The 15,531-nt window shown below is 37.9% G+C and overlaps 1 protein-coding gene across 2 annotated transcripts in view; it reads right to left on the bottom strand.

The window, feature by feature from the left end:
- The window catches only part of MMEL1 (membrane metalloendopeptidase like 1), a 75,590-nt gene that overhangs the window by 15,938 nt on the left and 44,121 nt on the right, over positions 1-15,531 (bottom strand). For both annotated transcript variants that reach the window (XR_011922872.1, XM_072427202.1), the window contains exons 9-16: positions 13,459-13,593; positions 12,693-12,782; positions 10,007-10,143; positions 8,251-8,344; positions 7,029-7,157; positions 4,776-4,874; positions 2,574-2,657; positions 318-421 (exon numbers count right to left, since the gene is read on the bottom strand). Coding sequence is in view for 1 of the 2 variants with exons in the window: in XM_072427202.1 (XP_072283303.1) it covers positions 318-421; positions 2,574-2,657; positions 4,776-4,874; positions 7,029-7,157; positions 8,251-8,344; positions 10,007-10,143; positions 12,693-12,782; positions 13,459-13,593 (872 nt within the window). In the remaining variant the exon portion in view is untranslated. The remainder of the gene's footprint in view (positions 1-317; positions 422-2,573; positions 2,658-4,775; positions 4,875-7,028; positions 7,158-8,250; positions 8,345-10,006; positions 10,144-12,692; positions 12,783-13,458; positions 13,594-15,531) is intronic.

Genomic DNA, 15,531 nt, shown 5'->3' with positions numbered 1-15,531 from the left:
CACATCGCCTGTCCTTTACTGCAATAATGATCATTATCATGATCATGCAAACCTAAATATGGAAGTAGTTTTTTAAACCCTGGGTCCATTAAACCCTAAACAACATTCACCTAACTACAAAGAACATTCGGTCAAGTTTATAATACCGAATAGTTAATTACAAAGTATTAAAAAAAATAATAGGGGGTTATCGGCTTTTTGGGTGAACGATGCAACATTGTGTAAACATATAACCCTATATATTTCCTTTGATACATTTTATATACTATGCTGTTTTTATTTTGGTCTTTCTCCCATTTGCCAGTCCAAACACTCACGCATCAGGATCAACAGGTTCTCGGAGCTTCTTGAGGCTTTTCTGTGCTCCAGCTTTTAAAATCTCCAGTATATTCTCAAAATATTTTTGCTCACTAAAGTTTAACTGCGGAGAGAGAGAAAGAAAAAAAAAATCAATATTTTATGCACTTGACTTCTCTAACAGGAGCTGTGTGTATGTAATTTTTCCCATTCTTCTCAAGCTATTATTTTTGCAACACTCTCAGTAATATTCCACCAGTGAAGAGCGTTGCAATTATCCCTTGACCTTCTTTCTACCATATAAGCATTTTACCAAACTGCTCAGCTGTCACAAGAACCGTTCAAGTCCCCGCAAATCAAAGGGATGCAGTCAGATGGCCGTAATTCACAGGATAGAAAAAAATAAGTGATGCTCAAAGCTATTTTCAGAATTCAGGGCCATGAAGGGCAAGCTGGTGTACTTGTGCTGCTCGGTCACGATTCAAGAACGTTTCATCTGTGTGACATATTATATATAAAAAGTAGAAACAAAGGAAGGGTGTGAACTTTCGAACTTGGAAGTTGTCCAAGAATACAAGATCTTTAACATTAGCTTTAATGGTCAACTAATGTCTTATACCTTTTATCTCTTTAGATCTTAGCTATTATTGGCAGGTGAAGGGCTCTTATAGTCACCTCTCCTTGTCCGTATGTCTTCCTAACTTCCGGTTCAGCTATACTAAATCCTTGAAATTGTACACTTTCAGGAATGTCAAGGACCCATATCCCCCGCTACATGTCATGGCTTCAGTGATGTACAGTCCATGATGTGCTTACAGAGACAGATATTTAATATTCCTAGAGGTTTCCAATGCTGAAGTCTACAGCCCTGGAAAAGAATCAAGAAAAAGAATATGGGCTACCAGAGAGGTGACTATATTCCCTCCTATATTGCTATTGTTCAGAGTTTCTATAAGCATGGAATAGGATTACCATCAAACAATGAGAATGTCCAATATTTTTACTTTCAGAAGTCCGGGATGGATAAGTTAAAGAAGTTTCAGGACTTAAGCATGAGGTCCCAAACTCTCGTCTTAAGTCTTTTTTCCCAGTTTATTTTAAACCAAGAAAAAGTATAAGATAAAATCGGCACAAATCATATATGTTGTAATTTGGTGCTGGACATCCCTCCCCAGTCACTAGAGAAAAAAAAATTAAGTGAACTTAGGGAAATAAAAATATCCCAGATAAAAAACCTATAGACATAGTTGATCCAGAGGAAGGCAAAAAAGAAACCCTAGTTCACATTTGTATTTTGAATCTGGGTAAAACATTTCACAGGTGGGACTGCAGGGGCAGGAGGAATAGTTGCTCCGACGGCTCATGATGCATGGAGCCTGTACTGCACTAGGGAACTAGAATTCTATAGAAACATTAGACTAAGGTACAATATTGTCTAATACAAAAAAGGAAAATGTAATATTATAGGGAGATATGGAACACCTCAGTTACTTGGCACTTACACTGATGTGACTTGTTTATAGACTTTGTAGGACAGGCATGTTACTATTTTTTGTTTTTTCTGTAACAAGGACCCTTGAGTTTCCAGCTAAAGATACCAAAAAAACACCAATATTCTAGGGAATTGGGTTGATTTTTGATGATTTTGCTTTTATTGACCCTGTGCGCTGGACTTGGCTAGGACACAAGGGGTCTTCAAGGGGTTTGTATGTTCTCCCCATGTTTTTGTGGGTTTATTCCCACGTCCTAAAAAAACATGCAGTTAGGTTAATTGGATTTTTTTTAAAAAATGGCTTTAGACTATGTTAATGATACATGTCTATGGTAGGGACATTAGATTGTGAGCCCCCTTCAGGGACAGTTAGAGAGATAACTATGGGTTTTATGAAGCGCTGCCTAATATGTTGGCTCTATACAAATACAAAGTAATAGAAATAACTGGTGTGTTCTGTGATGTGCAGTTAATTAAATAAAATTTCCCATTGTAATGTGATTAAATTTATCTATCTGCATGACCCAATCCTTCCATTCCTGCTCTGGATCCATTATGAGTGGTCAATAAAGAACCCTGGTTTAGAAGAACCAGTGGAATGAAGCATGGTCACAAAGTTTTACAAGGCTCCATACTATTTTACACTTTTTTTAAGAAAATGCAGAGTTTTGTTACCAGTTTTCGGCAAACCTTTCATGCATGGCTTGTGGCCCTACAACAACAGTTTACCAACAGAAGTATAAACCTTTGTCCTACTAGCTTTTGACCTGATCAAAAAACTTACTGATGCCGTCTCTTGGTCTAATTTGTCATTCTGGTCTTCCAAAATATAGTCTGGATATCCAATTTGCTCCTTGATAGATAAGGCCTAAAAGACATACAACAATAGTTTAGCACAAGCATAACTAAAAACAAGCAAATCCCCTTTTCTAATCTTAGAATACAAAGTTTGTGGCTCCAGTTTGTAATTGCTGGATAAGCATCAACTGTGCTTCAGGGTTGAGATGACTTTTTTTTGTAAGGGAACTGATAAAGGGAATGATCTTGAGCTGTTTTGTATTATTTACTACAGACCATTAAAGATCTGCATTCCTGGAGATGCTTGATTATTCTGAGAATGTAAACCATTCCAAGACCGGGCTGTTTTCCCTTTCTTGTTGATATTGTAGTTTTACGACTGTTTACAAAACAAGACCTGCCTTGGACATCACGGTGGTTTGCCCTGAGATAAAAGACCACACATGCAACAACATATTATCATGTATTGCTATCTGATCTATTTCCTTCAGAGCAAAAAAGCCAGAACAAAACAAAGGATGCATAAAGCTTCATTTAGAGTACGTAATTATGAGAAAATTGAGTTTCTCAGGTGCAAAACAAAGTTTAATTTGGTTGCAAATATCTTTAGTTTATGGGTTCTATGTCAACACCTTCAATAGCAATCTGTTTGTCTATTTTAGAATTTCTCAACCTTTTTTATCCAGAAGGATGCTAAAAACAATTTTCAGGTTTTAGGGAACCTTTGTAAAATATAATAATTAGGGGTCAATGAGAAGAATGGTATTTGCATAGATGACATTGAATGAATCAAGTGGTGTTTCATAACTCCATCTTTATAGATAGCTAAAAGGATCAAAAGCATTGTGATACCCAGAACTAGGCAGACATCATCCAAGGAACGGTCATTAGCATCATGCCACTGGTTCTGCCAAATAGCGTTTGACCCAAAACTAGACAGGCATCATCCAAGGAAAGGTCATTAGTGTCATGTCACTGGTTCTGCCACGTAGTGTTAGATCAAAAACTAGGCAGTCACTATCCAAGGAAAAGTCATTAGTATCATGCCACTGATTCTGTGGTCTTAGATCCAAAATTGGGCAGGTGCCCTCCAACGAAGGGTCAATCACTAACAGCTCAAATAACCCTCAGCAACCTCTGGAGGAGCAATGGGCTGTCCTACATTTTTAGGAAGTTTTATTTAGGAAGTCAACCCACAAACAGCCCTCTGCTCAACCTTAGTAGATATGCTGGTTTTGTAAATCACTCAGCATGCTCCTTTTATTATTAACCCCTCCATTTATTAATACAGCAGTAACAGTTTCTTAAAGAACTGCTTTAAGAAGGTATAAATCCCAGGATAGTTGTATCTCTCACCAACTTGTCCTTCATCATTGGTGGCCAAAAGTGTTTCCAAATATGTTACAGATTGGAGTATTTACACCAATATCTCTCAACCCTTCCACTCTTCTCATAAATTAATTTAAGAAATCAACCTAAAAGTGATATTTAAAATTATAGGTGTAGCCTGGTAGACATCATCTTCTCCCTTTTTCTATGTCAAGAAGGACTTTTTGCCATTGTCCCAGTTCCAACTGTTCCTTTGCACCTAAGAGTTTTTTGTCTTCCTGCCCAGCTTGGCTGTCCAGCTCTGCCTGTTACATTCTCCATATACAAAATATAAAAATTCCAGCAGGAGGATTGGAAACTATTCAGCACCACAACTGTGCAGACTGAAGAACTTAATTAGAAGATCCTACTGATAGAGTCCACAGGAAATTGGCAGAAGACTAAAGTCTCCAGCTTTTACCAAAAACTAAAATATAAGCTTTGTATATAATTACCTTAAAAAAAGCAATTTTCAAGCTTTTGGTTAACTACTGGCTGCTAGATGGTCATATTCACAGGGGAAAGATTCCTGCTGAAAAAAAAAACCTCCATTGCCTTTCTTAACCTTTTTAACATGGGGAACCCTTGAAATAACTTTCAGGAAACCCCTACTATACTTACTATACCACAGTATATTAGCATGGTGGTCAATAGGAAGAATGCCTCTGACATTGCTGGCCATTGGGAATGTCACCCTACAGATGACCAAAGAGGCACAAATTGCTCATTACTCAGGGAACTCTAGCAACCTCTGGAGGAACCGTAGAGTTCCATGAAACCCTGCTTGACAAGTACTGCCCAATGAGTGGACTTTACTAACCTTTTCTCTGGCTTTTTCTTTTGATGTGTCGTCCATCCACTGCAATTCATCCAGGGTCTCAATAAAGGCTTCACGGACTTTATTAATAAGGTCGCTGATCTAAAAGAGTTGGAACAAGGAAAGAACAGAAAGAGCACTATAATACGGAAACTGACAAACCCAGAGCTTTAATATACCTTCTGGGTGTAGATCTAATAAAATCTGTTTAACCACTCAAGCTATTGGTACATTACACTCCTTATAGATCAGAGACATCCATCATGTCAAAACTTAAAATAACAAAGTAACACATACAGTACATCTATTGTTTGAAGAAAAAAAAACTAGGCATTCTGGGGTCAATATTATTGCAATAATCAATTTATTATCTATAGGATCTATAGACAAAAATATGTAACAATTTTATGTTTTTATCTTTTGATCATGTTTTAGGTACATAGAGTGGCAAAAATACTTTTTATTACTTTTTTCAGTTTTCCACTGAAAAAGTAACTGAACAAACAGGTGATAGTGAAATATAATAATAATGGTAAAATAACTGAAAAAAATCAGCAGAACACAGAAGAAATAATAACAATGGTAAGAAGGGGAAGAATGAGTTTATTAGAGACAATTTATTGTATTTACTCAATGATGCTTGCAAACTTGGAAGTGATCAGAATTGGAACAGGTCCCTTTGGATGTGCACCCAATGAAAATTACAGTTTGAAATTCACCCCAACAGACAGGAATGAACACTATCAGATGCTCTAACCCAGACTTTCTTGATGTTTTAACATTGGGGAACTTTCAAGTCTTCGGGGGAACCCCTTCTATATTTATTATATCTACAGATCACAGTATATTAGTGTGGTTACCAGTGGGAAGAATGTCACCCTTACAGATAGCCAATAAATACATTGGTGTCACTTGAACTGAATTTAGAGGCACAAAGTGCTCATTGGAAAATTGGTAAGTTTCCAAAACAGGAAGGCAATGAGCTAGATAGCAGCGATGTCCGAAAAGGACATGGTACAGAACATTTTCATAAAACCGTATTCTAGCAACCTCTAGAGGAACTCTGGTTGAGAAACATTGCTCTAACCCTTCATCATTGGATCCTTCTAACTAAAAAGAAAAACTGTAGCTGGAGTTTTACTCTAATGGACCATCTCTGTCTGAAGAGCCGATTGTAACCATACAACCAAGACGATAAGCAACCTTTTCCCTGGAGAGCAGACAGCAACATGACCAGAAATATTGCCTGGTTATGAGAATAAAAGTAACATTGCCTGTTTGCTCTTCAGACTGGGAGTAGAATACACAATTGAATACAGAATATCTACCAGAATTCACACGGTGCACCAAGGACACCGATCTAGGAATAGACGTAGGCAGGGATAACCAGAGCCATGCATTAAGGCTAAACTCCAGGCAGAGAGCACAATGCGCAGATGAATTGCATATATGGGAGTTGTTTCAGCCATTAAAGGATCTGTATTTCTGTTTGTACGTTCCTGTGATTAAGGAGAAGGGACCTTATTGTACTCTGCTGCAGTTAAGCAACACTTCCAGGTCTTAGTGCCACCTCCACTGTGTGATTGGAAAATGAAATAAAAAATCAGAAGGCTTATTAGCTCTTCCCACTATCATTCTGCTTTTTCTTCTTATCAGCATGGTCCTTGATGGAAGACAGATGACTGGCTCTTTGTGCTGCCTCTCCCTCCAACCTCTCTGAGGTCTGCTGTATGGGGTTTGTAAGAGGTTGACACCAAATCAAATTCAGCTTCGACTTTAAATCCTTTAGCAGGTAAAAGAGCTCCAATACTTGCTCACTGTAGTATGTGTAGCTGTTTGTCTGGTGTTAAACTGGACATTACTATTCTGCTTTAGATTTGCAGAGAGGAGTTGTTTGATCTGCCTCTGGTGATCAGTCCCTCAGAATACTTTGTGCTCATAACAGGGGATAACAGACAATAAATAAAACAAAAATACCAAAAACTGTACAAAGAAGCCAAAACCAGGGATGGCTTTTGTTATAAAGTGCTCATTTGTTTACCACATTATACACAACCTTGGCCGCACCTGGAACATTTTGTAGCTGGGAACACTGAACTTTTTGTACAATGTTCCAGGGAAATTGGATTTTCAACATGTTTCCAATAAATCTAGGAAAGTTTGCTAATACTGTGTCCTATTTATGATGTGATATTGTTTTTTGAGCAAAGCAGACTATTTATAGATGGATAGGACCATACCGGAAAGGTTACATACCATTCTCTTGCTCTCACCAGCAAATGTTTCCCTGACGTACATGGCGCCGACTGCATTCTCCATGTTGCTGTTGACGTAGCTGACGCACTCTCTCCACCGAGCTTCCTCTAATGTTGTCCCATAGAGAGCCTATCGAGAAAATCATACTGCTTTATTATGTCCACCATAACTTGTGTTTGAAGGTTATAAAACCCTCCAAACTGTGTTGCATCTTGAACATCCAACCACCAATTCAATCTTTTTCTCAGTTCTGGATAGTAGAGAAAAGTAACACTTCACATATAAGAAACCATTCCTTAGCCAGCAATGGTAATATTGTTACTGTTTATGAAATTAGGTGAATGCTTTAGCCATATTAGAGTACACAAGCAAAGAGACCTACCTGGACTTAGGTGGGACTTAACTTTGCTAGACTCAGGCTTCAACTTCCCAAGGACCTGAGTTATTGAAGCTGGAGAAGAAGACAATGCAAGCACTTGGTGATAGGCAGCTCAGGGTATGATGGGAACACAATGGTCCTGATTAATTAAAGCTCTTCAAGGCTGGAGAAGATAGACCATCATAGGTGAACCTGGGTCATCTAACGTGGAATGGTCTTTATAAAATGTTTTCCTATTATTTGCCAAATGTTTTTAATCCTTGACTAGTTCCTTCTAAGTTTGCACCCAACACAAACACCTTAATTCAAACACCATCAAATATGAGACTGTAGATATTGATTGTCCAAGACCAGGTGGGTAGGAGTTTTTTTAACTACCCCTGATTTATTAACACGGCTAAAGGTAATATTTGTTGTGTAATGTCCAGAGTAGAGATGTTATAATGGGGTTATAGGTAGAAGACAGGTAAGGACTAATTGTCTTAAGCTACACTGATATGTTTTGCACACACATGTTTTTGTTGCTGAAGACTTCAATAAAACATTCTGAGAACATTCAGAAGGTGACCTAGTGGTTTCACATGCTGAAGACCTCATGCATCTAGGTAACATCCATAGACTGGTAATGACTTGCTGATAGACATTGGTGGCTGTTCTGGATGGTCTCATAAGGATCTTGAGTCTATCTGTCTATGGTGAACTAAAGTGGTAATCCTTTGTGTCACCCATCAGGGTTTCATTAAGTCCAAGGAACAACTATTGGTCACAAAGACCCCTTTCCCCCATAAAAAAAAGAATTGTTTTACCTCCCAACAGTTCATTTTACTGATTGCTGAAGATTACCTTTCTATAGTTTGCTCGTGCATCTTTGTAGCGTCTGCTCAAACTGCTGACTCGGTCTATTACCAAACGCCAGACCAGGTAGTTCTGTAAAGTGCTAAAATAGAAAGAAAATCGAAACTGAGATAATGGATAGTTTTTCCTGTAGATGACATTACATTGTTTTCTAAAAAGTCTTCCTAAAAAATAATAAAGTTATCCTTTATTTATACCATCTTTAAACTTGATATTTTTCCTTTTAGAGGAATAAGCTGATAAATTACTTTTTAAGTGTAATATAATTGGTTTATGTTATGTGCCACCTCTAAAAATACACAGGTCGTTGAAAGATATTGAAACTATGTGTGTCATGTTTGTTGTCCCAAGTCTCGCTTTCCCAGTAACTGCGCTCTGGATGTAAGCACAGCTTGTGTTATAATGAGGGGACCCTTTAACTTGATATAAACTGAATATAATTAACCCTCATGGGGTATAGAATAACAGCAAGAATTATGATTTTAACTCCAAACATGTTATTGAAAAAATATTAACACTGAGATCTTGGTGGGGTAAGAACAATAAATGGTTCTAGAAAACTTTAAATAAACCAAAGATCACTTGCAAAGACATTTAATCCACAAACAAACTTTTTCATGACAGGCTGCTAAGAAAAATACAAGCTTTAATTAAAGTTTACATTGTAAAATAACCTCGGGAGCAATGTGTTGAAATTAGGCAATAAAAGAGCTCTTGAATTTTGACCTGGACTCAAAAAGTGAAGATGTTATCTTGTATCGAGGTTCTAGAAAGCTTAATTTTGGCTGAGCCTTCCCTTTTACCTTTTTGTCTTGAAGTCCTTTTTAAAAATAGTAGTGCATATTTATGCATTCATCCTCATAACTGTATATCTGTAATGTGGGATCATCTGCCGCCTGTTTTTGGCAGTCTCAGTGAGTAAGATTCGGTGCTGTCACTACTGTTCTGTTCATTGTTCTCCTTATTGGAGAAGAAGCTGTACCTCAGGATCTGCAGTGGAAGGATCCCCCTGCTATTTTATTCTGTAGATCTGGTTTTGTTCTCTTGTTCTGCTTCTTCTGCTGCTTCTTGAATTTTAAAAATTGAAAATGATCAAAAGAGGGTAGCACTGACAGGCAGAAAGACATTCTTGCCTCCATCAAGAAAGCCAGCTCCATTGAGAGGGACAATGCAGAAGAAGACATGGCAAAGCAGCTGCTGGAAGCTTAAAGGTAATTTTGGTGACTAGTCTTTTGTCCTCTGTCTGACATTCCTGGCCACAGCTCACAGAGCTTAGTTCCAATTTTTATTTCCTTTTTGAATACTATTTCTTGCTACAGGTTTTATTCATAATTCACGTGGAACACACAAATAACATGTGCATACGTATAAATGGAGCCTGAGGTTCATTTCCGTCCCTTGACCATGTACAGAATTCTATGGCCTCTGAACCACAGATTACAGCTTAATATGCGGTTCCTCTATGTTAACAACATAAATCTCAATTCACATAAACCAAAAACACAATAAAGCGTTGAGAAATGCCTGGGCATTATATACAAATATACATCGCACAATCACAGAGACCCGAAATTTACACATTGCTGCAATCAACCATCAAATAACTTGATTGTCTGCAGCATGGGATCATTAAAAGACATTGATTGATTAAAAGCCGGTCTCTGGAGTCTAGAAGAGAGAATAGGAAATAAATATTGTCCTTCTGAGTAAATAGCAGAAATCTAAACACATTGAGGATAATTACCTTGCTGAGTAGTTGGAAATGATTGTTTTAAGCTGATTGAGGTATGGGACCCCGTAGACCACCACCTCCTCTTCTGGCTGGAGCTGAATGTTCACAGAAGACATGACGCCTTGGAGGAAGCCAGTCCAGTTAAAGCCCTAAGGACACATTTAAACAGGAAAATGAGTATTATAGTTTGTTTATTGGCAAATGTTCTTATAATGTAAGCCCAGCCAAATCTCATATAAGAGTTAAAATGTTAATGGCATTTCAGAAATGGTTTTCAATTAATTTTAATCAGTAGACAATTTTCAAATAATAATCCCAATTGCTCCTGCTGTGAAGGTTAAAGGTTACAATGACCATGGCTTGATTTATTAAAGCTCACCAAGGCTTTTTATCTGGATTACCCAGGTTCGCTGATGAACGTGTATCCTCTCCAGCCTTGGAAAGCTTTAATAAATCAGAGCCTATGTCTCCTAGTTGTGTTCTTATGTTGTCATCTTGTCACACAGGGCTTCCAGTGGAGACTACAAGTGGCAATATAGACAAATAATACATAGCAATAGACCATTGTTGTCATCATGAAAACCAATTCATGAACAGAAGAAGGAAAAAAAGGTAAAAATGAGCACGTGGAATGGTAAAAAGGACAATAGTTTAAGATTCACAGTGCTAAAGTAAACTAAATGTAATTCAGTAATTCTTCTGAAATCCTCCCATCTTGTAACTTCTGGGGCATTAGTACAGATTGGTGTTTTTCTAACAGGGTTCCCCCAGAGATTGTTAGGGGTTCCTTGAGCGATGAGCAATTTGTACTTCTCAGGTCAGTTTAGGTGACATCAATGAACTTTTTGGTTATCTATATGGGTGATATTCTTTCCAATGATCAGCAATGTAAGAGGCATTCTTTCCATTGACCACCATGCTAATATACTGTGAGCAGTGGGTATAGTAGTTATAACAGGGGTTCCCCAAAGACCTGAAAGTTATTTAAGGGGTTCTCTCAAAGGTGCAATTGGCTGGTCTAGAGCAACCATGCAGAATCCAAAGCCAGAATATAACCCCGATTGGCTTAGTTATTCTGAGCCTTCGAATAAGAAACCACTTAAGCCATTAGATTGACATGACTGTCAGTCAATGAGCATTTCATGGACAGATATCATCCCCTCTTATCTCTCAGGTTTACTTTATACCCACCAGACATATTGTGATTGATGTTGAGGTCTTAGTACCCTGTTTCCCCGAAAATAGGGCAGACCCCGAAAATAAGCCCAAGCATAATTTTTCCATATTTTTTAGGATGCTCAAAATATAAACCCTATTCTAAAAACAAGCCCTACCCCTAAACCAAGCTACAAAATATATAAATACATGGACAAGAGGTGTTCATTTAAGGAAAGCGCTATTGCTAGACATGAGAAATTGGGGCTAATGGTTCGAAAGGAAATGGAGTCACAAGAAATTCAAGATAAGTTTGAGGGTTTGGAGAGTTATGATGATGTTCCAGAAGATGATGACATGACTAAATTTGAATAAATTTTGATATTTTTGTTTAAGAATAAATTTTGCATGCTGTTCATGAAAAAATAAGACATTCCCTGAAAATAAGCACTAGTGTATTTTTTGGAGCAAAAATTAATATGTCTTATTAATATGTCTTATAAATCTGTCTTATTGTCGGGGGAAACAGGGTAACACATTATACAACAGAAAATAAGCTGCACATGTGTAAGAAATGCAATATAAAGTGAATAATGCAACTGATTTTCTTTACATTTTGGGACTAGTTGGAATCTTTCTCATTTTAAAGTAGCTACTGCCCAAACGTTTCAAGTGACTTCCTGTCCCGATGACAATGTATCATTAGAACCATCTTCTTTCTGCATGGTGGCAAATAAAAGGGTAGTCTACACTAATCTCTCTGCCAATGCAATCCAAATTGAAAAAAATCTAGCCTGCCCAAGTCACCCCTATTCCATAATAATTCTTTCTCCAGCTTTAATGGGTTTTTCTGCTGCAGTCTTGGTAATCAATTTTTAACTTTTCTGACTACTCCATGGCTGGACATGAATAAAAATTTTACTTCATTCTTCAAGCAACAATTTCCAACAATCTGTTCCCAAATTCCACTTTGGTTAGAAAGTCAGATTTGGCACAAAAATGAGAAATGAATGGAGCTACCTGGCAGGCTGAAATTTACTAAATTGTGCCTCAGTGGGGGTAGAATAGGGCAAAGACTCACCATTCTTGTGCTGAAAAAATGAAATAAGATCATTTCATAGGAAGGTCGAGGCCCTCAACAGCTGTTTATTGTTGTCTATCTTCCTCTTGAACAATTACAGACCATTTCATGTCTGTCCATCGTTGACTAATGCTGTTTCCAACTTCCAATTCCAAATCCGATCTGAGCTATTCTGACCACGATTCAGAACTCATAATTTAAGCAATCTGAGTTCTGATCTGACATTACTATACTTGTCTTTGACAGGTAAAGTGGGAAGCCAGATGATAACAGCTTCATCCTCCAGTGGCTGGATTGAATGAGCCATACTATATCAGTTGTTGATGGGTACAGTATGGCTCATCAATACCAATTCCGACTCAGAACTTGCAAAATGATTTATTAATATTTTCTCAACTATTTTGTTTTTAGTTTCAATCACTTCCAATTATACCAACATTGGTGCCATTTTAAATCCAATACCTCTATTGCAAATTTCTGCTGGAACTCCTTCAGTGTCATTTTGCTGTATAGCAAGGTAACATCGTTCCGTTCTTCAGATGGAGCCGTGGCCTGAATGTGAGGAATGGAGGAACATATCAATAAATGAAAATGGCTGTATTGGTAAAATTTTAAATATATCCCTAGGCAAAACTGATTTTGTTAAGTCTTGGATAGAGCCATTGGCACCAAGGAGGAAAGTTACAGGAAATACAAAACACTAGAGTTGTTCCCAGAGCAAGAGGTGAGGGTAAATCTTCCAATGGGGGCATGACATGACACTGTGATATTCTTTCAAAGTCATTTTTACCCAGCACATTGACTGCCATACTTAATTGATTTTTGATTAATGAAAGATTTTAGTATAAGCAACTATCTTGTAATCGAAAATATTCCATAGCATATGGATAGTAGAAGGATGGGAATTCCCACTCATTTTTGGAGCCTTCTTCCAAATTCCTATTAAGTCTCTGGGACAGAAAATAAAGTGCAATTTTCATTTGCTATTACAGGGATAGGGGGCGGTTACGTTTGCTAAGTCATACTGGTCCATGGTAGTGGAATAGTTAATTCCTTCCACATGCTTTAAATCTCTTTAGGAGTTTTCAAACATTTATCTAAAGCTCATGTATTTGAAACTGATGGAAGGATACCAGGAAAATGTGAGCAATATTTTTTAAGTTGTTTTTTGACAAGAGCTGATGGAATGCCATTTAACTGATAGTCAAAGGACACAGATAAAACATACGTTTGCAATATCAGATTCCAAATCCATTACACGGCTCATTTCCTCCTGCACGAAGGCATCATCTTTTGTCATATTCTTGTCTTCCCTCACCATCCGAGCAATGGTGATCATGAATTGGAGGTAGGCTTCTCTTATCTGTGAACACAAAACATTGTTCATCATATTCCTCATTGACGGACCAGGTTTTTATTTATTATTATTTGAATAAAACATGAGTTAAAACTACATAGTGAAATTTCAACATGGACTTTTTCTCAAGTTTGGAGTACATTGAATCCAAACTGCCCCACTGGGGTTGCCCCCTGGCAACTAAGGTGAAAAATCTAAGTGTCTCCTGGTCACCTGAGCACCCTGCAAGAGTTATGGGCCATAGGACTTTTTGGCTGCAAGGAGGACACCAGGTCCCAGCCCCCAGGCTCTCCCCATCAGAGGTGACAGGGATCAGATGGCATTATGGCAAGATCTCTCTGTTCTGATATTCTGGCCACAGCTCACAGAGCTTAGAGACAGATAATCCTGAATTGCTCTTCCACTGTTGACATACAAAATTTTTACAAAATAATAAATAAAACCCCAAAAACTTCCCAGCTCTCCCAATCGTCCTGTATTATCTGCTCCCAGTAAATTCTGTTTCCTGCACTTTTATTTAGTGCTCTGTGCAAGCAGATCTACTGAACAGTAATACCCTTCATTTCAAGTGTCCTCACGCGGTCTTTTATTGCAGATATGGGGAGCAGGCAGGTCTGTCCACGTCTGTTCCTTTGTGGGATAAGTGGGTCCAATTTTGTTGTGTATTGAATGGTGCAGTCATATTTAGATCCCTTGTACAGTAACTTTAAAAGGACAGCAAGGGTAGGACTAAAGAAAAGAAGATGGGAGATGTCTGACTTCATATCCATTTTTGTGACTCCTGTTGGGCTTTGAATTTTTAAATATCCCCTAAAAAAACTTCAGAGGGTAAGATTATCATTTTAGAGAACAGAAGCTTTGACATGCTGGAGGTGTGTGTGTTCTTGTTGTAATTTGGATCAGGGGTAGAGATAGGGAGGTGCAAGTTGTGCTACTGCACAAGGGCCCTGGACCCTCCTCAGCCAACAGGATCTCCAACAGGGGCCCCAAATCTGTTCAATGGGGAAGCGGGGTGGGTGAAGCCAGGATAGGGGCCCACTGTTGGCTACATCCGCCATTGCTTTGGAAGACAGGAGTGTGTACACCACCACCATAAAAATGGGAAAAGAAAGAGCCCCTGTAAGGCTTGTGTTACTTTAGATGTCACCGTTGGTAAGATTCTCCAGCACTTTCATTCTCCAGCAACAAAATCCTGGCATACATCCTTTCTTTTCTTCACTTTACTAATAAAACTCATATTAAACTATTAATAACACATTTATTGCCTCTTGTGTCTCCATCAAAGAGATTCTTCTCTGTATCCATCTCAGTAAGTATTTAACATGACAGACTGCACTCATGGGAGATGAAGAACCGAATAAAGTTTACTAAAAGTGAACTTGTCTTTTAAATGAGATATTTCTACTGGAAGACACAGAGGAATATAACGGGATGCAGATCGGAATAACAATCTGACATTTTTGTTGGATTCCCCAAGTGCAGATGAAGCTGCAAATCAAAAGATAATCCTAGTCCTTACATTAAACTGGAAGAGCGTAAAATACCCCAGAAGACGATTTCCTCATAATGTATAATACATATGGCTTCTATCAGGAGATTAGTAATAGCATGCATGGCGATTTCAAAGCTCGGGTAATTTATAGCACCAGACGGGAAAATCTGGCTGTGTAAGTATGTTGTTATCTGCGGGGTGCTGCAACGTCTGCTACTTCAGGTTTATAATCATAGGAAAGACTGACAGGAATCATATGAATATACATAGATAGATAGATAGATAGATAGATAGATAGATAGATAATAGATAGATAGATAGATAGATAGAGAGAAAGATAATAGATAGATAGATAGATAGATAGATAGATAGATAGATGGATAGATAGATAGATAGATAGACAGATAGATAGATAATAGATAGATAGATAGATAGATAGATAGATAGATAGA

The sequence above is a fragment of the Pyxicephalus adspersus genome, chromosome 11, assembly GCF_032062135.1.
Source record: "Pyxicephalus adspersus chromosome 11, UCB_Pads_2.0, whole genome shotgun sequence".
Lineage (NCBI taxonomy): Eukaryota > Metazoa > Chordata > Amphibia > Anura > Pyxicephalidae > Pyxicephalus > Pyxicephalus adspersus.
This window is presented reverse-complemented; position numbering and strand designations above follow the sequence as displayed.